Genomic DNA, 26,684 nt, shown 5'->3' with positions numbered 1-26,684 from the left:
TTAATTATTATTAAAAAAAAAAGTTTCGTCTTTAATTGTTATAAAAAAATGTTTCAGGTTGCCTTTATGGCCTATGCAGGAACTGACAGTTACTATAATATTTTTTTCTCCCTTAGGGATTCAAAAAACTTTCTTCCATCTTACTGTGTTTTGTTTTTTCCAAACTGGATAGCAGCATTTGTGAATTTTATACGTGTGCAGTTTTTATGTGCGTGTCCCTCAGCTCTTCTAGCAAAACAGTATAACTAGACATTCGGATTTGCACTGCTCTTTTTCATACACCAGTTAAGTCTGGGAGGTTTGCCTTTGTTGAATTAATGGTATGTCATTTTTAGTTGTGTATGTAACATGAAAACAAAAGACTACTTAATGGAAATTATCTATTGATACTGTTTAATGCTATAGCTTTCTTAAGGCTTCAAATATAAATAAAGAAGTCAGTTATCTGTTATATATTATCTTTTTTTCTCCCAGCACTAGAAAACACAGGATACTGAGGTGCCCCCAATTTCCCGAGAAGTGCTGATTACCTTCAAATCATATTGATTAAAATATGAATTTCCCTTTGATTCCAGTAGGATTTATGAGCCGCTAGCATCTCTGTGGAGCAGGAACATTTTTTTCAATCTTCTTACAACATAAAGTCAGTGTTGGTCTGCAGTGCTCAGGCTACACCCAAGGCTTCAACTGACAGCTAACGAAAGCCTAATTGATATTGTTTCTTCCCTAGAGTTTTTTATTTCAGTCAGTGCACAGAATGAAGAGAGGAAAGTGGACTGAGAGAAGTCAGGCTATGAGCAAGGGAATGAATGGCTAGAAAAGCCCACAGTCTTTCAGATTTTCTTTGATTATTATGTCGGTGACTGCATCAAATACAAACTTGACATTCTGAGTGTCTGTGGCACATGTCAAGTGAGAATATATCTCTTTATCTTCTTTCCTTATGTTCAAGTCTAGGAATTGTTTCTTGATGTAATTTCCAGCATCTTCAAATGTATTTAGTCCTAGTGGAGAGAACAGTAAAAGAAAGAGGAGACACATTTCAACTGGTACTTCCTCACAGCTGCTAAGAAACAAGAATTCTTTTTTTCTGTTTTTTTTCTTTCTTTCTTTTCTTTTTTTTTTCCCTAAAGGAAATTAACTTCATGTATTAGGTAGGAAAATTTTGTATCTAAGCTGCCCACCTAAATTTAAATTTCAATGCCTCACCAGAAGTCCTCATTTCTGAAGTGAAGTCGGTGCTCCTGAGTAAGTTGGTGTGAAACAGTTAAGAACCTTAGAGAGAGAGAGGAGAAAGTGAGAGAAACAGAATAAAAAAGGAAGGAGCATAAATTCAAAGGGAGTCAGGTAGAAAGCAGACAAAATTGGTGGGAAGTACAAAAATGAAGAGATAAAGAAATGAAGAAGGAAAAAGGGAAACATTCAGATGCTTATATATTCAGTCATAATTTCTTCACGCAGCTTTTCTGCCTTTTGGTAGTACCCCTTTAGAACAACAGCAGGTGTGAACACTGGTACTGCGGTCTCGCTGTGGGTCTGGAGCAGGACGAGACTCCTGGAGCAGGCTGCTGCTGGAGCCCTTGCTGGCTCCCATCCTGTCTGAAGCCTCAGGCAGTGGAAAGTGGTGTAGCTCCACAGAGTCTAGCACATAATGTTTGATTACCCCAGTGAAGCACTGAGCAATTTTGGGTTTCTGTGTTGATGTGTCCTGAGAAGGGGAGTGAAGGAGCTGGTTTTCAGGAAGTGCACAGAACCCGTTTTCTGATAAGAATATTGATTTAAGTATGGTTAATACTAAAATACCAACAGATTTTGGTTTTTCTCTGACACTTTCTGACATAGCCTCATATATTCTCTTGCATCAGCTGGGAGCAGCTGCTGTTTTTTATTCCAGTAGACACTACTGTGACATGCAAAAAGAGACAGACTTCCTTTATGGAATGGGTTTTCAAAATAGGGACAAAAAACTTGGATTCCATTATGGTGTGTGTGAGTGATAAGCCACTGACTTGTACTGAAATATTGGCTGGGTTCACCACACCACACTTTCAGCCATCTGAAACTTCTCGTTCTCTCAGCTTCTTCTACCGCCAGTGGAGAGAAATAAGCATCTCCAGAGAGAGATGACCCCACCCTAGGATAAGCATCATGAGTAGGTGAGATGAATTGGATTCTGGCCATGTCTGTCCCATACCATTCTTTTGAGGGAAAGGCTAGATGCTTGGATAAGGTGCTTAGTATTTAAATGGTTATATACAGGTGACCTGAGTCACGTGGCCTACACTTTTATGTAGGCCATAATGCATGGCCTACACTAATCATCTGAATGTATTTTCTTCTGAAAACCCCAAACTTACCATTATACTCAGGAAAGCAGATATTCAGATGAACTTTTGTTATTTTCTCTTGAAAGAGATCTTTTTTGTTTAGAAACAGCACAATGGAAGTGGCTGCAAAGCACTTGTGGTTGCAGATGCTGTTGAACAGCTGAAGGCTTTCATGCATTCTGTTCTGTTGAGATGCAAAAGGTAAACATGAGAGACTGACAAATCTCATCCCCATATGTCATTTTTACTGTAATGTTCTTTACTGGCAAGAACCAATACAGCATAATAGCCTTTGAATTGTTATCAAGGAACAGGAATAGTTCTGATATGCCATCAGAGAGTACATTAAAACTTAGCAGCAAAAAGGGTTGTTTGTCTCTTCTGACTCACCACTTCTTTATCTTCCACCAGAACCATGTCATAGGCACTGAGTGCAGCACAGAATATGATGCAAGTAACTCCCTCAAAGCAATGAATCCACTTTTTTCTCTCTGATCGCTGTCCACCCACATCAAACATCCTTTGCAGAAGAAATAACAGATGTACAATGTAAAGCACTACCTAATAAGGACATAGTCATGCTGTTAATGTGCAGAGTGCAACTGGAGATGAATGACAATCAAATATCCAGCTTTTCCAAATATTGGCCTGTTTCTATCCCAACAGGTCAAGAAGTACTATGTATTATTTACAGCTTTGTAGTGGGCATAAAATGAAACGTAAAGGCTTAAATACCTTCATATAGGAAGTACATTCAATACTTTCAGGTGGCACTCCATGTTGAGGAAGTGAGGCTCTGCATAAGAGCTCAGTGCATGACTAAGCCCTGCTGGCAAGGATTTATTCAGGACAGACTTCATATGTGAAACATTGGCAAAAGACCCTCAAATCCAGTCATTTGTTACTTCATAGTTTTGCTTGTAGTGAACTGACACGTTGATCAATAAGGCATAGGCTGAAAGCCAGTCATGGGTTGACCGACTGGTTATGTTTAATTGACTGGTGTAGATCTATATTTAGTCATCTATTCATTGCCCTGGCGCGATCACTTAGCTAGCTGTGTAACCTGCAGCATGCGTCTGTGTGTGGAGGTCTCTGCCCTATCAATCCCATTAGTTGCTGTTAAAGTAGCAGTTCATGGGGAGTAGGAATCCCTGCATTTGTAGAGAGGAAAATGTAGGGCTGTCCTCTGCATTAATTTCCTTCAGTCTTTGCCAGAAATTACTGCCTTTGGATAGAGTCATGTGAACTTTTTATGGACTCTTTATGTGGGGTCCAAAGCCAACTGAGCATACCTAGCTGGGACCTAGTTAGGGCTCTAGTTGGGGCCCGACTGAGACGGAGCTGTCGTCAAAGCTGCCATTGTTCTGCTTAGCACTAGCTTTCAAAATTCCCACTTATATTTGCAATTCTTCAGTGATAAGGGGCAGGGCTTTCTTTTCACTATTTTTCTGACATAAGAGGTGCCAAACTTGAACATTTTTCAAGTGCATTAGAAAGGAGAAAAAACATGTAAAAAATTGAATTTATCCTACCCTTACTTTTTCTGTTTCCTTGTGTGCATGATGACTTTTCCCTGCGCTGCCTGTTGTTGAACTTAAAACTGTAAAACCTAATCCCCTGTTGCATTATCCCTTCCTTCAAGAAAATGCATTAGATCTTACTCTCTGGGTGTATCTCCTGCAGTATCTGAAAATTAAACACAACTCAATTTTTATAGCAATGAAAATATTGGGATTCAGTATGAAAAAGTCATGTCAGTAATAAACAGAGCAAGAACAATTTGTTACTGAAACACCGTTTTTTTGCAGTGTATTGATCCTCTGTTTTCTTCACCATCAGCAATGTAGCTGATAGAAACAAAGGTTATTGTGTATCATTTTTCATCCTGCTTAGAAGAAATGAAACCCTTCCCAATGCTCGTGATGAACTGTTTCTGCAGCTGAGGAGTAATTAGAGAAAATTTTTTTTTTTCTAGTACATTTCATCCCTTTGTCTGATCATTGGGTGTCTATAAATGTGAATTATTAGGAAATCAGGAAGCTGTTGTGGAGCAAGATTTTGATAAGAGTAATGGCATTCCTCCAAGCATATATGAGTTCAGTATGCCTACGGAAGAGTGAGGTCAGTATAAGTAAAGCATCTTGACTTTTGGCTGTGATTAGTGCCCTAAAGTCACCTGCCATTACGTGTCTTCCTTGATTTGCGGTATGCAACTGAAATCAGAGTTATGGGGGGAAAAAAGCTTCAAAATTTAGTCTGCAGTAAAGTTTTGCAAGCATACATAATCACATGAATCTGTATTCACTTCCTGCAAGCTTTTAGCATATGGCCTTGTGAAATATTCATGAGGAGTCAGTTAAAATAGGACAAGATCAAGGCCAGAGGCAATGCCTATGGGCAGTTTTTGTTGTACTAACCTTAGTCTGCTTAGCTGTTCTCATGTCAGCCCAGAACTTAACGTATGCACATGTAAAACTGAAGTCCCTCTGTGAGTGGTAGAAAATGTATTTCTGAGATGATCTTTTTCTTTTACCAAGACAGTCAAAGTCAGTCTTGAAAGCTCTGTATTTTCCCAGCACTGCTCTTGGAAATCTTAGCTACAGGTACGGGACTAGCTGTATATTCATTTGTCCTAATGGTACCTACAGTGAGACCTGAAGACTAAAATAAAGCTTGCCTGATTTCAGTCAAACTCTTCCTAGCACGTCAATGGAAATGACAGCAGGAGAGGACCTATGAAATCGGATCTTCTTTTAAAAATATTTAAGTATGTTCTGAGCTCTGGAAATCAAAGTCAACCTTAGTGAAATAAATTGAAGAGCTCAAGAAAGCTAAATTGCACTAAACCAGCGAAGTCACCACTAAGAAGGTAGCAAATAACAAGAGATGTCTGTGCAACTGTAATTCAGTTCCCTGGAGCAGTAGTGGGACTACTAGACTTTTACTGCACAGATACAAAATGTTTTCTGCCTCATTCCGTTCAGAAGAGGGACAAGTGTTTAGTGAATGAGGCATCTGTTCATATTTTCTTTTTATCCATGTATGGCTTGTGACCCCAAGCCTCATTTAAGTACATCAACCAAAACTCACTCTGAATGTGGAAGTGTTCCTCTCTTTATAGATATTTCTATGGTACTTATGAAACTAAGAGCAGAGTCATCAGGATCCCCCAGCTGTTTTGCATTACTCTGGCAATGCAAAGTAGCAGTAACTGGCTGGTTAAGATGGATTTATAGCTGCTCTGCATCCCTCTAGCAGCTCAAAACCCTTAGACTATTTTGTAGTGATTTTACCTCGTGTTACTCAAGTGCCTAAAACCACAATGAAATTACTCACGTAACACTACTGTGATGCATAGCAGAGAGGCTAAGCACAGTGTTTGTGGTGGCATTAGGAGCCTTCCTCTTGTTTACAGACACTCAGGTAACTTAATTCTCAGTTGTGTTGCATTTCAGTTGGACCTAGACACCAATTCTGATATTCTAATATCAGGACTGGTAGCATTCATGTCAAAGAGGGTTTGCATTCTGATGATTTCTTTCTCCATCCTGATTTTTTTTAATTTCTTACATAAACTGGTTGTAACTGAAGGTGCTCAGATTTCCAGTGTACAAAGCTGTCTGGAAATATGTTAATCAGAGAAAAAAATGATGATGTCTATGACATTGCACCGTGGCGTTTGTGGATAAGTGCTGAATTTTCACAAGTGATCAGTGTATCAATAGGTGATAATAATTTATTTGTAGGGCATCTACTTCAGAATCTTATTTTGTATATGTAATGTCCGTTGTGTCAAAGCATCTGTGTGGTAGCATAGATGGTTTGGGGGATGTTTAATTGCCACATGAGGAGAAAAAAAGAAGCCCCATGAAAAATGTAAAAGTTATAATCTTGGTGTTTTATACATCTGTCTGTCTCTACAGACAGTTTCTTCTTTAGGCTACATTCCTCAATATGCACCCCAGCCTTTAAATTAAGAATTAAATGGAATTCAGTCCATAGAGAAAAGCGTTATAGAACACTGAAACTATCATAATTCATTCAAATACATTTTCATGTAGAATTAGATGTTTTTAATTGGTTCACCAAGCATAACAAAATCTTGAGTATCTGAAAGTGTCAATTATTTTCAGTCAAATTTCTCAGAGACTTTATTTTCAAGATTTTTTTCTGAACATTTTGCTTTTCGTCTTAAATGAGCATGAAGGCATGCATGCTAATACTGAAATTTCCCATGGGACAGAAATTATTATTTTTTTGCCAACTATAATGCATTCCAGTGTTAAGAGCAGTTATTTCTGTTCTCAAGAGTGAAAGGTTGAGAGTGCATGCAAATTAGTAGTCATCAAATGTTTTGCATGCTGTTAAGGACATTAAGGTAGGCAAATTTCATAAATGTCACAAACAATTATTCAAATGGCGGGATACAAATAATGCTTTTAGACACTTACATATGTAAAAATGTCCTTTTAGAACCTGATATTCTGAGATCTTTTGATGATCCATTATATGCTTAAAGTTGGAGTACTGGTACTGAGATATCTTGCTTTTTTGGCTGTTTCCAAATATTAAATAAGAGTGGATTCAAGGCTATCACAATGGGATTACCAATATTATAATAGGTCAACACCTTTGAAAGAAAATACTTAAGAAAGCTGAAACCACAGGAAACTGTCAAACATGGCTTTTGTACCTGAAGTTCAAATCCTTGAAAGAAAACTGAGTCTCTATAATCCCAGTTGTTTTCACTCGGGAGTGCAAAACATCTTGCTCAGTAGGCACATAGTCCGGCATTGCTAACCTGTCCAAATCGTTGAGGTAACTAAGGAGAGTAAAAAGAAATGGTGACTGGTGAATTCAAAAGGTGAAATGAACATTACATAATCACTTCATATTGAGCCGCTTTTAAATATTTTTTGTAAATTACACATTTAAATACAATACTATTGGTTTTTATACAACCTAGATCCACAATGCAGAGCCTTTCTTTTTTTCTTTTTTTTTTTTTTTCCTGTATATAGAAGTGTAATTTAGTTGTATATAATAAAAATCTGCCTGAGAATTTCAGTTCAGGAAAATCCTTATTTTCCTCAGGAATGCTAAAAACCCACCTTGTCAGCAAAGGGGTTTTGTCCATTTGCTTTTGGCAAGTGGGAATTGACACCACAGGGGAAGAACCGCAAGCATCTTTCAGACGCAGATTGACTAGAAGTTATCGCAGCCTATCAGACCTGTTGTAACAGTATCTTCCTAAGTGAAAGGGAGGGCGCAATATTTTGGAGGAATTCACATTTAGGGGCTGTTTTCCCTGCAGACCTATCGGTTTACAACAGGAAGGTACATGATAATTAAAAAAAAAAAATTTCGTAATCAAAACCAGAAGCTTCAATGAAGCTGAGGATCCCCTAGGTTGGTATTCTCACAATCCCCTGAAAAAGAGTGGATTATCTGGTTTTATGTCTGACATACAGAGATCAAATCTGCATGAAACGAGAATCCAAACCAGATCTTTGAAGCCTGTTCTTGTCCTACCACCAACCCTTCTCCTGTCTCTTCCAGGGGCACGCAGCTTTCTTGAAATGGCTGGACAGAGCCTATGCATCCTACTGGCTGGTCTAGGAATCTGCTTATGAATTGACAAAAGGAAAGGAAGAGGTGAAGTCTGAATAGCTTCTTACCTTTTAACTACTAATATTCAAATAAAGAACAAAGCCAAAAGCAAGAAACCACATATAGTTGAAGCATTTTCAAGCTTTCAGTGTCCCAGTTGGCACCTTTCCATTTGTAGCCTCTTGTCTCTGCCAAAGAAAACACAGTCTCTCTAATGTTTATTAGGCTTCATGCCTTTTTTTTCCTTCTCTAACATAAAGTCTGCCCAGCATGAAGTTCTGCTGTTCAGTTTAACCAGACAACTACCAAAACAAACCTCACAGCTCATCATCTTTGTCTGCAATATTTTATACATCTGTAAGTTAAAAAATGAAATAAAATAAAATAAATTTTTAAAAAGCTAGAATCTTCCATATGGAGATTTGTAAGTAATGCTTGGAAATGGGACTTTCTTATTTTAAGTTGAATAGACTGCAGCCACTCAACAAGGAATGCTGAAGTTGATCTGAGTAATTCAATGTTTGCCCATTATTTGAGTCCAGGAAACAATCTGTTTTTAAAAAAAATGCAGTATAGCTCTGGTTCTCTGAGTAGGGCCTGAGGCAAACTCACCTCAGCTTGCCTTTGTGGAAGGCAGAAACAAAAGATATTTTGCAATTTATAAAGCATGTAAGCACTAAAATAAACACTTGTATATAAAATTCATTATAAAGATCTGATAGTTCTTAGTCACAAATACCTAAATTCAATTCAAAACAGCCAATTGTAATTGCATAAAAAATTAGACCAAGTTAATTATCTAGGTAATGGAGCAAGAGAGGCATCTTCAGATTCTTCGTAGAGCTGTAGGCAGCTCCAAGGGGACGCTCTGCAGGCCAGTTCTCCACTGGCAAAAGAGGGAACCTAGACTTGTAGGTTAATCTAAATGCCTGGCCTTTCCTTGGCTTGGATTAGTACGTGAATTAGTAAGTGTTCTAATTCAGAATAGTTGAATAGTTGAATAGTAATTCAGTACTAATTCTGAATTGAACACGAATCCTACCCTGAAAGGCAAATGACCGAGCGAGCAAGAAGCACTATGTAATACTGGTAGCTGTACAATGACATTTAAGGTCACGATTTATAATCCTGATTTTGCCCCTTCCTTCCCCATCACTCCATCTTAAAACAGGATTAATGCCAGGTGAGTCTAAGGAAGAAATTCCAGCCAAGTTTGACATACAGGGGATTTTCTATTATTCAGAAGATCTCATTTTTTTCAATTAAACACACAGAGGAAGGGCAGTGATCAAACTTCATTAGCATGAATTAATAATGAAAAGACTCAGAGAACATAACCTCAGAAAGTCAGAGTTTACACAGTATAAATCAATACTCTGTGTAGGAGCTGATTCACAGGAGCTGAGAAGCAGGGTTTTGGTTTTAAAAGAAATTGAAATGTAGCATTAGATGGTTGATTGACTCTAGCTGGTTTTGAAGTGATCATTAGAAACCCAGCAGCAAGGGCAAAAATGAAGTTGATTTTGATGGTTCAGAGCCAAAGGCTAGATTTTCAGAAACATCAGGTACTGAAAGATGAAGACAGAGGATTAGCAGGATTTTCGGAAGTGTTCAAACAGATGACAAAATATATCTCTGTTGTTTTTAATGTAACTCTAGCAATAAATAATGATTATTGGCTCCTTTACTGTCTGTACTACCTCCCTTAAATACCGAAACCTATTGCAGGTTAAAACATGACACAGCTCATAACACTGAGAAGGAATTACTTTAGACTATCCTGTCTTCTTTTTAGGCAACAAAATCTAATCTGTCAGGCATAGTGTACACACTAGAATATTAGCTAGTAAACAGGTAATATATTTTTTTTTCTGCCTTAGTGGGTTTTTTGGTTGTTGTTGTTTGGTTGGTTGGTTTTTAATTTCAAGAAGTGTTTTTCCTTTTAGGTATGATGACTGACTTGTTAGAGGCTTTTAGTGCTGGGAACTGCAGTGTGGCCTGTCAGAAAGGATACATTAGGAAACACAAGATTGCTCTGTACTATTCCTATAGAAATACAAGGCTGCCATAAAATACTGCCAAATCAGGCACAAATCAACACAGGGCAATATTTTCTTTGTTTAGATATCTTGCAGAAAGGTCTTCATTCTTGTTCTGAAGATGTAAAGAGATGAAGAAGTTTTAATATTTTCATGTATCTCCCTTCTACTGTCTACAATTGGTGAGCTATTACTGCCTTCAGTTTGCCTGGCTCCTGGCCCCCACTCGGGTCGTGCCTTTCCCTGCTGAGCAGAAGGGACACCCAACACCTTGTGAGGTTCCTTTCTGCAGGTGCCCTCAGCCTGTAGGAGGAGCTGCAGGAGCAGAGAAACCTCCAGCTGCAGGTCTTGGAAGGTGGACCTCAGCTGGAACAACCCTTTGCCCCAGGTCTAGAGTCAGACTTATGCATTCTAGGAAAACTCCAACCCAGGTGACACCTCCCTTCTGGGTCTTGTAGGAACTTAGGGAGAAGACAGCAGAGCAGGTCCACTGTAACCTGCAAGCACAGCTGCAGAAGCAACCAAACCACGGACTCCTGAAAAGTCTAAGCTTACTGACTGTATCTAAGCTAGGAGATGTACCCCAGCTGAATGCTGGCCCTTTGTGGGGTCAGAGCTGAGCAGCCCTAGTCCCCTGCTTCTCTGCCTGCCACCTCCCAGGCCGCAGAAGGGGAGCCGGGGCTGTCAGGTTGGAGAGTGGCTGCAGCACCACTGGCCAAGACCAGCTGGATGCTGAGACGGTAATGGCCCAGCGAACACCCGTCCGTGCAGCCAGATTAGTTTAGAGGAAACTTTTTATAGTTTTCTCCAGACTTATGTTTAGCAGCTTGAAATGTGAACATTCAAAGTACAACTCTAGGTAAAACCTAAGCTGTTTCGATTCACCTTTTCCCTCATTTTGTCAATCTTACAATTACCTAGAGAGAGAATAGACTTTTTTTTTACAGTTTAAACAAAATCACAGAAACAAGTTGTTCCCTGTTTTCACTTGTTTCCTTCAGTTAAGCATTTCTAATATATTATAAACATTAGCAAAAAACCCTCATTCTTTTTCAGGTTAATGGGCAATAATTTTCACAAGCTATTCTGCACGTGAGGAAGAGTTCTTGTCGCAAGCCTTCCTGTGCTGTCCGTTACGGTAAGAGCCAGCTGTTCAGCGCCTGCAGCTGGTGTCACCTACTAGGCTGCCGAGTCATTGAGCTGGTACTCCGCCGCCCTTGCGAAGCAGGCCTGGGTCCCGCCGTCGCTCCACAGCTGTTTGATGAGTTCAACCAATTCGGAAGACATGTCGCCATCCTCCAGAGTTGTTGCCATGGCACACAGCTTCCTTTCATCTTCCTAAAGAGAAATTTCAGTAAATATTGTGCAAGTGCACTGTGCCCCTCCACCTCCTTGAAGACATGCTTGGTTTACAATGAGTTGCAGGGGCAAAATTTCTCATTTTCACTGATTTTTTCAGGTCGCTGTACTCTCCTGTGCATGTAAGCATCCTTTTACAAGCTCACTTTGCTTTAGTTAGTGCCAAGGTTAGACTTAAATCATGATACACAGAGTTTTCCTCTTTTTATTGTTTTGTTTTGTTCATGCAAGGGCTCAGTTTCATCTTACTGTAGGTGTTCACGAAAGGTCTAACTTGGAAGGAGGGCTTTTATTGTAAGAGAGAGTAGTGGGGTATCAAAAACTAGATTAGAAGGAATATTTAAAGCTCAGACATATCATATCAAATCAGAAATATATAGATAAATATATTTTAAAATATATTTGGAAGAAAAAATTCTAGCTTTAGGCCACAGTGAGAAATGTGGCAAAGTGAATATAACTAGTGAATGCATTTCCTAGGTTTTTTTGTTTGGAGAAGAAGAAATCTATAACTGAATAAAACCCCAAATATTTTAAATGTATTATTCTGTAATTTCTTCCTTTTGCAGTCAATCAAAAAAGACTTCAAGTAATCTGTTACATTAAAAATATTTATTTTCAGTGGTTAACAGCTCAGGAATGTACTGTAAATAAAGAGCATGATTAAAATAGGGTCATTTGATACCCTGGCACAGCAGTGGATAATTATAGAATATAATTCCTTCCTAGCTGTATAAGTAGACAACTGAAGTGACTTGCAGTCAACAGTTGCAAAAGTAGAAATGGATTCTGACAGACACTGTTTTGGCAGGGAGTATGTTTTATTCAAAAATAGAAAACATCTTCCCAATAATTTGTAACAAATGTATTTTAAGAATGTACTATATCTTTATGTTTCAATAGAAATAGTTTATGTAAAAGTCAGCGACTGATCAAAAATAAAACTCTGCAGGTTTTCTAAAATACTGAGAGAAACTGAATATTGGAAACTAAAATATTGGAGAAACTGAGTTAGCACGGAGAAAAAGAAAAAAAAGGGCGAAATAACCACTAGAGAATTGCCTTCATTTGAAAGAGGAAGGAGAACAGCCGTACAATTGCCCTTCTACACCAAACAGCACCGGCTCCATTTACACCCCCACCCTCTCGCTCAGTGCCGGGATCAGCAGAACTGGTCATGCTTTCTCGTGTGTGCCCCTCATTTGACTCCAGGGCTGCTCTCCAGGGCGCACACTTGTTCAGCTTCAAGATAAGAGTTGGAATGTTCTCTCCTTCAAGATATCACGTATCATTTCATGATTATAGCTATCCTCCTACAATGTTGGATTTGTTGGTTGAATAGCCTCCAATGGGAAGCCTTGAGCTCAGAGCCTCCAGGTGTACCGTAAATGTTCATTGATTATTATGCAAAAGGTGGCAACTGTGGATATTGATGCTTACGTAAAAAAGGAAGATAGCGGCAGATTGAGTTTATCATAACCCTGATTTATATAATGTTTTGTTTCTCTCTGGCATTTAAACAGCCTTCAGATGATTTTCTTAGTAATAATAGATTGCAATGGTGCTTTAGGAAGAAAAAAAAAACCTCTCTCCCCAGAACAGATGTTGTTCAAAATTACGTGCTGAGGCACTTCCAGGACCACTAAGAGGTTTTTGCATGCAGTCCTGGAACACGGATAAACCCGTTGCTTTCGGGCCCAAGATAAGCCCAGTCTTTGGGCTAGATGACTTGAAGCAGCTAAATCTGGACCAGAACACAGCAAGAACAAAGTCCAGCTGAAATCAAAGCTTATATCAAAACAACTCAAGCTTATAAATGGCTTATGATTTTATGGAAAATGTAAGCTAAGTTTGTTTTTGGAAGAAAGGGCAATGTTTAGTGGCGATTCAAATAAATGTGACCAAAATTTCTCTTTTCTTTAAAACTCACATCCAGGTTGCTCTTGTGTGGTTCTGGGGGAGAAGAAGGCAGGCACTGCAACTATTTTATACAGGTGTATTCAACTGTATTCCTAGAGGCCTGTTCTGCCAATGACAGTACGAGTGGGCTTACTGTGCTATAAATCATAAAGTGACAAAAGCTGTGTTTTCCACACTCGGTTATATATAATGCTAAGAAATGAATTGGGCTATTTAACAAAAATTTTCATTTCCCAGTTCCCCAGGCTGTGAAATGCCTTGAAAATAATGTCTATGAAACTGGCATAGATGATAGATGATGAGTGAACATGTATAAACCTCTCAGGAAGTTTGGCAGGGCTGAAAAAAGAGGCTGAAGTAGCAGGGCACAGGCAGAACATATCTCAATTACAGATAGCAAACAGAGTCTGGACCACGTAGTGGATATTAGAGGCCGAGCCAGGACCTGTGGCTAGGTGCTGCAAGGTTCAACTGTCTTAGCCATGTAGACTGGTAGATGGGTCCTTATGCAGTACACCTGTCTATCACAATTGAGGAGATGGGCCAAGTTGCAGCACATTCACATGGGCCTATTTTCTGTGTGCTGCTTTTGGGCGCCGTTAGGTTTGTTTGAATGACTTGCATTCATGGACCCTTAAAAGAATACAGGAAGAAAACATTTAGTTTCTACTTTATCAAATAACTGTAGGAGCTTTAGTAACCTCTGAAGCATTTGTTTATCATTTTTTAGGTCAAAGTACCACGTCATTGTAATGAAATGTAGCCTTCTGGAACAAGAAAAGCTCTTTCAGATAAGCAGATATAATTCTCTCTAAGATAAACCTCTGGGCAATAGGCAGAATTTGCCAAAACTGGAAACAGCTGATATTCTGACAGGCGTTTGAGAAATTCTCAGCAGGGTCTGAATTACAGGCAAAAGGCTAAATCATTGCACTGAGAAGAAAAGTATGTGTTATTCCTTTACTTCTGTCCCTGAAAATTCAGCGTGATTGCCAGAAGGTAGCAGGTCTTCTTACCATGGCTTTTCCTCTATGCGCTTTGTGTATAGATTGCTAACCGTGTCAGGAAGGTCAGACTCCACTTCTCCGCAGTGCCAATGCACCAGGGCTGCATCCAAACAACGGGGAGGTCTCTGCTCCAGGAGTAATGCCAAACTGAAATATTCCCAACATGTCTAGATGGCCCTTCCTTACATGGCTGAGCCCCAAGGTTTGTTCATAAAAGGGAAATACTTATTACATTTCCCAATAGCAATAAATAAGTGACTAAGCAGCTAAGAAAAGGTTCTTTTTCTTTCTTTCTTATGTCTTTGCAAGTTGAACATTTCTTTTGTAACAAACAAAATGGCAGTTTATGCAAAGGTTAGACCTCAGGCATCAGTCTTGAGAAAACAAAAATAAGTAAGGACGTCTTGTCACATATAACTCAAGCAGTACTTAGTTTCTGCTGTCATAAAGCAAATACTGAACCCTCTTTGTTCTACTAGTCTCTACTATTACATTACAAAAAATGTATTCTAATGCCTATTTCAAGAGCAAGGGTGTCATACTCACAATTCTAGCTGGGTTTTCATAATTGATTCCTAACTTAGTCATTGCTTTCACGATAGACAGGATAGACTGCACTGCGTTGCTGTAAATGACAGATCTGAACTCCATGCGTTCCTGGTAGGTGAAACCGTCTTTATGGATGATCCTGGTGCAAAAATAGAAAATAAAAGTATTATGGGATGCATTAAAAAAAAGACAATAATGGAAAGTTGGATCAGATACTTTTATGGTCAGCGTGACAAAGAACTGAATCCATCTGGCCCTTGGAAAAGCATTTATCAAAGGTTGATCTGCCTATTCTGCTGGAACAGTTAAACAGCAGTTTCTGCAACTATGTGAGGTTAAATTTATGAGGCTAGGTTTTGACTTCCCAGTCTGAGTGAATAGGTATTGGGTTTTTTGCCTTGTGGGTCAATGGAAGATAATGTATGAATCCAGAACAAGACCCAGGTCCATTCCTGTGGATACAGGGCAAGACGCATAGCTGTACTTAGATCCCAAATCCTTTATTGTTGGAATCTACAATGTTAGTCATGGGCTGTCACATTGCTTGTTTAATCTTTCTCATTTTTATCCAGAATCTTACCTCAAGTAGAAAAATTATTGCAAAACATATTCCTACACTAGGAGGTACTTCCTCAAGAAAACAAGAAAAAATCTTTAATATTTCTTTGTACATCTGTTACAATTTCTAGTTATTGAAATGTATTGCTGTTATTATCTCCAGGCTTTGGGGACGTACATATTACTCCAGAGGATTTGGCCTGTATTCCAGAGGACAAAGAACCTTAGCAGTCAAATTCAATTAATCTAATTCTGACAGAGGGATTATAATTTCATAATCCTCCTTGACTGGAGAATGGCACGTGGTTAAGGTTCTCCAAGATCAGTGTGCAGATTATATCATGACTCAGAGACATCTTTTTCCATGAGCTGTGAAAAAGGATGAAAACTTCACCCGTTCTGGTGTAGCGTACCCTCAATGAACAGACACCAAACTGCTTTGGCTGCTGCTGAAACCAAGTCTCTGTCCTTCCTCACCTCAGTTGTTGAAGGCCAGGTTATTAAATAAATAATTTCTGGGGTTTGGGGTTTGGCTTTTTTTCCCCTGTCCCTTGCCAGAGAGGGGTGATGTGAAAGGATCTGACAGGTTAGCCCAGAATGAGTATAGGTGTGTGTCCTGGGGAGACCTTCCCTTCAAGGGGAGAAGTCAGCCCTGTCAGAAAATAATTCACTCACACACACACGTGCGCACAAACCCCAGATCACAACTGAATGTGTCTTAACATCTCTCTGATTTATGGATGTCAGAAAATTCACAAGTTGCATTCTTGTGTCTGCAGGAATAGCAGCTCTAGGAAAAAAGGGTTCTCTAAATGTTTCCTCAATCACTTCTAGACCAGGCAAGTCTATAAACTCTGTTTTGAAGCTTTGGTGTTTTGAATGCTCTTTTCAGCATGAATTCAAGCAAATCTGCAAGATTCAAAAGAAACCTATTGAACTTGGGAGAAAGAAAAAGAGGAGCTGTGTTATGCGGTCTGGTATACTAGTGAACCTTTTTTTGCCATCCGCTCAAATATCCATGTATCCCTGTGCCAACACAGTGATTTGAACAAAATAGTAAGAATTGTTCAGAGGGGAGGCTTATTCTCTTATTGGAGTTTGATGTAGCTCCATGATAGTCCACTGGGTAGCCTGGATTGCTGCTTGGGGATGGCCTAAGCGATGTCCTGTGTGCGAAGTGCCATGGAGCCCAGAGCTCCGCGCTGGTGTAGGTGGCCTCCCTTAATGGGCCAGATCACCTTCAGCAGGAAATAATTTCAGCTGCCATCAATGTTGAACCTTGCACTGGTACTTAAGCATATCCTCCTCACTCTTACCCTTAATACCTGTGAAAGCAGTAGCTTTCCTATAAATAATGGAATGAAATACATAGAAACTCAAACCCCATGAAGTACCTGAACTTGGTTTAACTACTTTGTGTGTCTCACAGCGGTGCCTGTAACAGGATTTCTGGAGAAGATGGATGTTTTGCCTGTGGCTGCAAAAATCTGAGACGAGAGAGAAGGAAAGGCCCTAACACAGTCCACAAATGGCTATTTTATATGTCGTTTTCATGCTTTCCCTTTGAAGAACAAAGGGAGGAAGAAAATATAAGATTCTGAAATAAAACGAGATTCTGTAATTACAGAAAGAAAACCTGGTTTTGCTTGAGGGTTTTCATGGTTTTGGCTGGGTGGTTTTTTTTTTGGTTTGTTTTTTTTTTTTTTTAAATAATATATTTCTGTCCTCTGGCAGAAGGTGTGTTAGCCAGCCTATTAAATCAGTAGTGAATTTTGCTGCTTTTATTAAAGGTCTGTCATTCTTAAGGAAGGATTGTAAAACAGGCTGACATCTTGTATGGCCAGAAGGAGCATTTTAGCAAATGGAAAATTTTGTTCCCCCATCCTCCTCGAAAAAAATAAACAACCTTTAAAAAATAAATGCAGGATGCTGGAGATGGTTTTAAAAAAGTTAGATCGCACATTGGAAATGATCTAGTCAGAAGCACAGAGCTCCAGAGAAGCTTATTTTTTTTTCCTTTTTAGTTTTCCCTCATAACCATCCTAGCCTTTTTAGAGCCTTGCAGCATATCTATATTTTGAGCATCAGAAAATATTGTGCAAAGCTTAGTGAAAGGATTTAACTCTGATTGAAATATTCAGTCTGGAAAGAATGAGCTTCATGAATTAGAAAATTATATTAATAGGAGTAAAATTACCCTGACTTTGGTGGAAAATTGTATTTTCAGCAAAGTTATTTCTTTTGTAAGCAGCTATCAGTCTTCCCTAGAAAATGTTATGCTTCACTGAAAAAATTAATAACTGAAATTGGTTTTTTTAACTGAAAATTTTCCCTTTTTTTAAAAAAATGTCCTTGGTTGTGACAGAAAGATGACATTTTATATGAAAAATGATAATTTTCATGAACAGTTTTCTTGTAAAATAATTCATGTTTGTGATCGGGTTGATGGCTTATAAATGCATAGGGCTTTAAAGATAACTCTCAGCTTTGCAGATTTTTGCCCCCTCCTCGATGCTGTTGAGGGTTATCAGCCTTCTTAAGTGTTCAATTCAGAGGAACATCTTTAATCTGCTTCTACCTGGGGAAGCTTTCAGCACAATATATTTCAATGGTTTGCTGAATAGGGAGGGTCTCCTGATTGGAACTCAAAACAGAAATAAAATTTTCCACCATTTAACTGGAACAAAAAGCAAAGTATTTGATGGGTGGTTCTGAATCTGTGTTATTACAAAGTGAGCTGCTTAAATAGTAGAAAATTGCTCTTATGACATAACATTTTTGCCTTCAGTTTTTAAAATGCATTGGTGAAGCTATGAAATAGTTAGGAGAACTGAAATTTGGAATAGTATTACTGATTTCGTAAAACAGTCTGCTTGATATTTACACAGGAAGAGATTGGTGCTTATGAAGTGGGGTCATGTCTAAACGGTTGCAATTCCTGTGTAATTTTTTTCTGTATTTAAACAGGTCTAGGAAGCAGACCTGGACATTGTCTATGAAAATAAGGCTAGATACAACAGCAGTATTTTAGCAGGTTACACAGTGAAGGAGGATTTTTGCTGCCTGTGTAAGTATGATCTCTTGAACTCCAGTGGATTATCTATTTAAACCAGATACACAATTAGTATTTTGGCTACCCTTAAAAGAATGACATGAATGAATTTAGTTTTAGCCTGTTTTACTGTATGTGAAAATATTGTGATAGTAAATTGTAAATGGGGACACACACACAAATTTGACCTTCCTCTGAAGCCAGGGGAAATAAAGCTACTGGCTTCAATCTGTGTTGTACCATGTGAACTTTGAACAAATATCTACAAGTATTCTTGTAGTAGATTTATGGTGCAGTCACAAGATCTTCCTAACCAGAGACTCAGTCCAAATTTGAACAGGGATTTCTGCATTTGAGCTTGTTTTTTCCCAGCTTGATTACTGTATGAAAACTTTTTGGGGTGATACTTTCTTTGCTAAAAGCAGTTCTTATGACTGTCCCTACCCGTGCTAGATGATGGGGAGCAGCTGCTCACTGTGTAGGCTGGCGGCTAAATATGTTCTCACCTGGCCTGTGGGAGACCTGAGAACAATCTTTCTGACCTCTGGCAGGAGCTGGAATAAGTCTGTGGAGACCAAGAATGATCTACAGAGCACAGTTTGGGGAAAAAAAACCAACAAAACTTTGCACTATTGTACAATGTGAATACTTCAGTATTTTCTCTTGCAATACAGTGAAGTCAAATGAAATTAATAGGGACCAAATTAAAATTGAACAAAGGGAGATGATTCACGTCATATGTAATAAACTGTGGAACAACTTGCCGTTGTGGATGTTAGTTTACATTGGTTCAAAAAAGATTCAGGAGAAACGTAGGCATGAATTAACTGAGGGCTATTAAACACAGTGATACCATCTCTGGTTCAGGATGGTGCCTGAGTCACAGATCATCAGATACTATGAAGGTATCCAGTACAAGTATTACTGTGCGTTTGCTTGTCTGGTTTGAAGATCTTCTGGAAACATCCTTCATTAGCTACTGCAGGAGATGGAATACTAGGCTAAGTAGATCTGCCATGGCTGGTTGTCTTATGCATTCATGTTCTCACTACAATACTGCAACTCCTACTAAAGCCAATGAAGAAGCTTCCCTGGTCTTCACTGAGGAGTTGGACCAGTGCATGATTTGATCAGACAGATTTGATTACCAATCCAGCTGTGTGTCTTAGTCACTTTGTACTTTTCTTTATGGGCTTGAATGAGAACTTGATTTGAATGATGTTTCTTTGCTTTTTATTCAAATAAGCATAAATATTGTAATAAGACATTAGCTAGATAGCTTATACTACAAATACCAGATTCAACAACTGATATGAATATTCATATACTTACTTCATTTGCTTTACAATAGTGCTCTTTCCTGACTCTCCAGCACCTGCAGAAGTGGAACGTTGAGAAGATGTGATTGATACATGAATAAGTAGCAAGTATTAAAAATAACTCTCTGCAACACAGAATTTTATCTCTATGAAGAGACATACAGATGTTTTAGATCCCCATTGTACTAACTATAACCCTCCCTAGTGTCCATTCAGACCTAAAACGAATGAAATCTTGGTAGAAGTATTAATTCTGAAAAGGAAAGGGACATTTGAAAAGAAAGGAACATTCAGTCAATTAAGAGAAAAATATAGACTCTTTAATTATCAAGGAAATAAAATACGGGTCATATTTTGATTTCATCCTCAGCAGATGGGCAGAAAGACGTGAACAAACTACAGTTTCTGACAATGTCCCTTCATTACATGATTTGTAGCTGCTCATTTAATACGTATCATGACCTTTTGTAAGCCAAACCATCCAGTCCCATGCTCTTCAACCAGCCTCTTTGAGCAACTGGAAGAACAGAGTGTGGAGACTTGCATGTGGTCTAGCTCATGATGCGCTGGCAGCACGTGAGCAAGTGTCTTGACGCGAGTGTTTTGCCCGTTCCTCTGCCCCGTGGTCTGCTATGAAGTAGTGTGGCTGCAAGTGGGAAACCCGCAGAGCAATGCAACAGATCCAGCTTGGGAACGATTCTGCAGGAAATCCCCATAGCTGGCGGGGAGGTACAGGCGTTTGCTTGCCAGCCAGTTGCAGCACTAGGGTGTAGGTTTGGTCAGATTATGTACGATTAATTTGCCCTTCTTGTCTCATGCAAAGTGAGTAATCGCAATGCAAACCTTCTCCATTGGAAATCACTGCTAGTGACTATCATCAGTGGGGAGGCTTGGCAAGAACTGCTAAACAAGAGCCAGATTTTGAAAGCACCTAAAGAGAGGATTTAATTTTGACTGCGAATCCATGGGACAGGATTCATCACTGCTTTTCTTTTTGCAGATTATCATTTACCTCACTGGACGGTGTCAAATACTTTTGACAAAAGAGGAAATCTGGGGCAAAGCTATTTTAACTGAGGGGTTCTCAGTGAATGGAAGAAACTGATTACAGACTTTCCAAACGGATTTTGTAAAGCTAATAACATTTAAATGTCAGAGATTTATTTACTCAAATGAATCACAACAGACAGCAAACCGTACGCAAAGCAATTTTTAAAGCCCATGATGTGAACGGCGGAAAGTGCGAGAGGAAAACGAGTCTATGCAAAATGGGCTGATGCTGCCATCTGCCATGGTTTGGAAAAAATGCAAATTTGCCATAGATCATCTATTATTCCTTCAGTGCCCTTCTGAAGAACTTGGTAAAGCCCTGTCAGCAAGGTGGCATTTGCTACATTTTTTGTAGGGAAGAGAGCAGGCTTTGCTGAGAATTCATACATTCAGCTCAAGGAAAGATGCCAGGAAGCATAATATATAAATGAACCTCTCTTGCAGATCTGAAAGGCAAAGTTAAAATAGAGTGGGAGGCATAATTTATATCTTTTGAGTGCATTTTTCTACCTCTGCTCGTCTTTAATTTATGATCCAGTAGGGCCTTTATCTAAACAGCAGATGACTCTCAGACTTTGGCTTCACTCCAGAGTACTGTGTTAGCCATAGCAGCATTGGCACCCCAGGAAATGGGTCAGAAACAGGTTACTTTGCACCTGCTTCCTTTCTTCTTTCCCCCTTCTGTGCAGCCTTGTCCTCCGGCCAGGGCCTGGGATCGGAGAGCAGGGACAGGGCTGCGTTTCCACCCGCCGCAGTAGCCTTCTGCTCGCAGAAACAGCAGCAAGAGTGCATCATGATAGCCCTTATGGGATTGCACGGGCATCTGAAGGCAGCTTTCCTTTAGGAGGCAGTGAAAAGGTCAATTATAAGTGAGCCCAGGTTTTCTGAATAAAAGATGAGAACTTAGGCCAAACTTAGTCCTGTCCTGAAGCTTGGAAAGTTTAATTGGCTTTTGAAAAACTCTCTGTCACTGTGAAGATTTATAGCTCAGCCTGATAGGGACCAGGGATAATATGCCATAGCCTGTATTTTGCATTTCACATATTTAAGATCTCGCCTTTTCACATTTACCTCTGATTTCTCTACCTCTATTTGGAGGCCAAGTTTCCTTGAGATGGATAAAGGCACAGAAAATCAAGGCACAGAAATCTCGGTCAATGCCTGGAACTCTGTCCCCGCTCCTAGGAGCTGAAAGGTGTCGGCACTGCCAGCGCGATGGCAGTTTGCTCCCGTACTTCTTCCCAGAGATCACTTTCACCGCGCCCTGGGGCGTGCCACATCCACCTTCCGCGTGGTGCTGTACACACAGCACTCTGGCAGACTGTAACCTGCCTCTCTTCTTGGTTGGGATATTTCAAACGCCCCCATCCCGAGCCCGTTATGTTTCTGGGCATGCTGGGGCTGCAGGGGAGACTCGAGAAGGGGTGCCGTGCGGCGTGGCTGCAGGCACCGAGCTGCGAAGGAGCCGTCCCCAGCAGCCTGACACGAACTGCCCCGCTGCTCCGGCACCGCCTGGCCTCTTCCCTGCAGGCCACCGAGGCATATAGGCAGAGCAGAAATAGGGAAAAAACTAGAGGTGGCTTGAAAGCCGGTGGGAAGCTCTCAAATTCAAAGGAGAACAGAACCCAGGACCTCAGCTGTAACTTGACATTACTGGTTTTCTAAGCAGAATTTGTTTGAATAGTTGTGGAAATAGGGGAGAATACAAGCCCCTTTCAAGGTTAGCAGCTGCTGAGCTGTTGAAGAAGGTTCTTTTTATATATTAAGCTGCTTTTGTGTCTCAAAGCAAGAGCTATTATCTCTTTACAGTTATTATTTGTGCGGAAGTAAAGGTTTGGTTTAGGAAAGTTTCCAGAAATAAAAGTAAGAAAATTAAAAAACTTACTGCCTGAATATTTTGTTTGAAACCTGTCACAAAAGCCACTTCCAATGACATAAAACAGCAAAAAGCAGGAAAAGAAAATCTTGAAATTAAAATTAGAAAAGGTTTCACAAGTCTACCTGAGCCTTGTCTGTGCCATTCAGAGCTCTGGAAACTCTGAACTGGAGTGGAAATTGTATCTTTCTGGTCCTTTTACCAAACTGAACAAACTTTCTCCGTGGGAGAAAGAAACTGGAGAAAAGGTCTAAGATCTAACTGTCTTGAGGGAATAAGGTCCTTAAATACTGCCCACCCCCAAAAAAAGAAAATCAGTGTATTCCAGTCTACAGGATTATTGGGCCATCTTTGTGCTCAAAGTCTTTCCTTCCAGTGCAGGTGTTAATAACAGGAACTTAAACCTGACTTCAGTACTACAGTAACTGATTCATTTAACTGGTTTTAAATGTCTATACTATAAACTTCTACATTCAGGCTACTTATCAGAGACCTCTTATAGTTAGTGGAGAAAAATATTTGCTACTAAAACTAAAACAAACAAACAAACAGCTTCGATTTTTGTCACTCTGAAGCTGATGTTTAAATTACATTTTATTTATTATTAATATTATTAAATTAAATTAAATTAAATTAAATTAAATTAAATTAAAAAAATTAGGGTGAGTTGTGCCCTAAAAGTAAGTAATTCTCAGTAAAGTGATCTGAGGATGACCAGCTCAAATGAGGGTGAGTTTTGTCCTGCCACTGGAATCTGTAGACAATGAGACCATGGAGTAATACTTTGAAAAGAAATCAGTTCAAAGTTTAATGATTATTTAAACTGAAGCTAAGTTCTTATTTCTGTGAAACATCACTGTGAGCATCAGCTGTTGTGGCCACATTTCAGATGTGTGGTGTACTTTGCACACAAATAAATTGCAAGCTGGCGTCCTACAAAGTATATAAACTGTGTGTGATGTGGTAGGCAAGATATGGCCCTGATACAAAGGAAATAAAACTTTCACCTTGGAGTTTGTTCCAGACTCATAAAACAATCTGATTTTTTGGAAGTGTAAATATGTAGAGGCTAGGTTTGTGGACAAGGTGAGAGGGTGGGATGGCCTTGACAACATAGGAACACCCGACACAGAGGACTTAACCCTCCTGGCTCCTGGCCAACCTGTGAAGAACAGCAGAAAGTGGCATACTTTTCCACTTCCCCCAGTTCATATGTGCAGTTTTTATGTGCATGTCATAAAACTGTAAATTATCGCCTCAACACAGATAATGTGTTTGCTCAGATCATGGAACTTAACATAAACAAATGTTATGTCTTTGGTTTCTGGATATAATTTCATTTTTGTAAAGGGACATATTGGAGGATGCAGAGAGACCAGACTAGATATTAAATAATACTCAGGAAATGGACAGAATACTTCTTTTTTTACATTTTAAGGGTAAGAGCATAATGACCACACTGAAAAACTTATGATGCGCATATCCATTTTTTTTTCTGAGTATTTTCTACTAATCTGCCTCCTGCAAAAGAAACAAGGGTGACATCTGGTCTGTAATACAGAGGCACCATCTGGTCTGAATGAACAGAAACCTAGGACTAGGGTAGGACTAGGCTGGCTGGTTTGAATGGAGCTGCCCTTGATTTATGAAGTGTAAAATTTGAATCATTTCTGAGATCACCTCAGAGTTATGGAAAGATAACAGGCCCAGATCTGAAAATAGTAGACTTAATCCTCTCCTATCTGGCCATTTCACTGGTTGACTATGGAAGGGGCTACATGGTGCCCCTTATACACGTTGCTTCAGCAGCTGTGATTCCAGGTGTTCAAGAGACACTTTCACTCTAGCTGTGCAATAGGCTCAAAACAGACTCACGTTTTATTCACCTCTTGCTTCTTTAAGAACAAGAAAATTCAAGCTGTTAACTCTATATTTTTTTTTTCCCCCAATGTGTTTTTTTACTAAGTCCTTGGTTTCTTGTGATTTGTCATAACAGTTCCCAGGAGAAAAAAATCTTCCAAAACATTACCCACTGGCAAACTTGAATCTTTATCATGTATGACATGAATAAAGGAAGATATTATAGAAATATACACTATAAAGAAGACTTCAGCAAAAGTATTTCAGATTCTGATGATCATCTTGTCTCAGGAAAAGAGTGCTTGTATAGTTGATGAAACTGAAATATGTTCAGATTTGAAATGAATGAACTAGAAGTCTTTTTCACATAGCTTGTGACTAATCTCAAAGTATTTTACTAAAGTTATTTTGATGATGTGATACTAATAGTGACAGAAAAAGACTGATTATATACATTGGGAAACATTAAAAACTGAAGTTCTTAATACTAAATAGATACATGTGTTCTGGGAGGGGTAATTTAGTTTGTGTCCTGCTGTAAGACAGCCTCCAGTACTACTGCCAAGACATGAAGACTTGAAGATCAACATATATCATGAAACTGCTTATCTTATAAATTCCTCTTTATCGTATAGATTCCTCTTTAGCCTATAAATTCCTCTTAAAGGATTTCTTACATCTTCCTCATGTATCAGTGTTGGATAAGGTCAGAGAAAGGATGCTGGAGTAGATGGACCCTGGTTCTAACTCGATAAGCCAATTCCTTTTTTGTAAGAGTATATAGAAAGTATTGAAACTTTATGAAAGTTTAAATGAAAATATTATTCTGGTTTTTGACCAACTCAAGCTTGTCTCAGTAGGAGCAATATTTTGTATTCATGTGGCACAGAAAATTTTCATAGTCTCCACTGGACTGAAAAGCTTTGTAAACCACAGTCTTAATAGTGATGGTACATAAAGTGTATCAAACTGCTACTTTCCTGTTATTATTTGAGAAACCTGCATGGTTCTGTTTGTCTGTTATTTCTTTATTAATAATAATTGTTAGATTCCCAGCAGGTATAAATAGACTTTTTGCATAAGATACCAAACAACAGAGTTAAGCCGATTTACTTTATCAAAGGGATCTAGCTAAGCCTGAATAAATGTCAGTTTAAAAGCATTTGTAAGCATTGTGGTTACAAGGGAGAAAAAATAGAAATATTTCAATGATCAAAGGCTGGTTTTGTATTCATTTGGGGAAACCAATGTAAAGTGTCATAGCAGGCATCATACTGTTAGAAGAAAAATATTAAGATGGTGGCAGTGCTATTGTGCTCTTGGATATTTCTTGTGGGCTACGCCGTACCATGGAAAAAAAGAGAGAATAAAGCTGTATCAAGAAAAAAAATTTTTTTCTTCTGCCATTACACCTGCTGGCTGTAAATAAATTGATCATAGTGTGGATTAGAAGTAGTAGTCTGTGAGAATATTCATCTGTATTCATCTCATTTCATTACCTTCCATTCTACTCTCCACACCACCATTTTTATACATCGAAAAAAGCCCTTCTAAGTCACTTTCTGCTTCTGTAAAAAATGAAGTGCAACAGTTTGGAAAATAAACAACATCAATACCTTGTGACACCTGTGGATTTTCTATGTAACCAGTTATCTCACTTAATCCTGGAAATGAATGCATATAGATCCATGAAAAAAACCCCAAAATGTAAGTCTGTGCTACATTCTGTGTAAGTAAACATCATAATATTTATTCTAACAGTAGGTACTCATTTCTCAAATCTTTTCAAAGTCAGGGATTTATAATATTTAAAATTGAATATATGCAGTGACATGGCCATTTCCAGCCTCTTCCTTGTGACTTAATTGCTTGCTTCATCAATGTTCACAACTAGAAAGCATTTTGTGCATGAATTACAGGATTGTCTTCTTTAAATAAAATAGTGAGAGGTGGGAAATTCACTGTACAGAAATGTAATTCCAGAGCAAAATAACCCCTCAATGGAAAAGCATTATGAACAATTTTTATTCTATTTACCCAACAGTAGCAGTTTGACTGTCCTGGCTTCCCTCTCTGCATCTGCCTGGAGTTTCTTTTCCAGTTCTCTGGATCTCCTGGCCGACTCCTTGCTCTCAGAACTGGCTCCACTGCCCAT

At 39.0% G+C, this 26,684-nt stretch overlaps 1 protein-coding gene across 1 annotated transcript; it reads right to left on the bottom strand.

Moving 5' to 3' along the window:
- Positions 1-813: 813 nt before the first annotated feature.
- On the bottom strand, positions 814-26,684 carry GNAT3 (G protein subunit alpha transducin 3). Its single transcript, XM_075491523.1, has 8 exons — positions 26,567-26,684; positions 19,757-19,799; positions 14,812-14,953; positions 11,160-11,317; positions 7,024-7,152; positions 2,718-2,847; positions 2,358-2,511; positions 814-1,004 (listed from the first exon to the last, which is right to left on the bottom strand). The coding sequence occupies exons 1-8, from the start codon at positions 26,682-26,684 to the stop codon at positions 814-816; spliced, it is 1,065 nt and encodes a 354-aa protein (XP_075347638.1).

This window comes from Mycteria americana, chromosome 1, assembly GCF_035582795.1.
Source record: "Mycteria americana isolate JAX WOST 10 ecotype Jacksonville Zoo and Gardens chromosome 1, USCA_MyAme_1.0, whole genome shotgun sequence".
Lineage (NCBI taxonomy): Eukaryota > Metazoa > Chordata > Aves > Ciconiiformes > Ciconiidae > Mycteria > Mycteria americana.
This window is presented reverse-complemented; position numbering and strand designations above follow the sequence as displayed.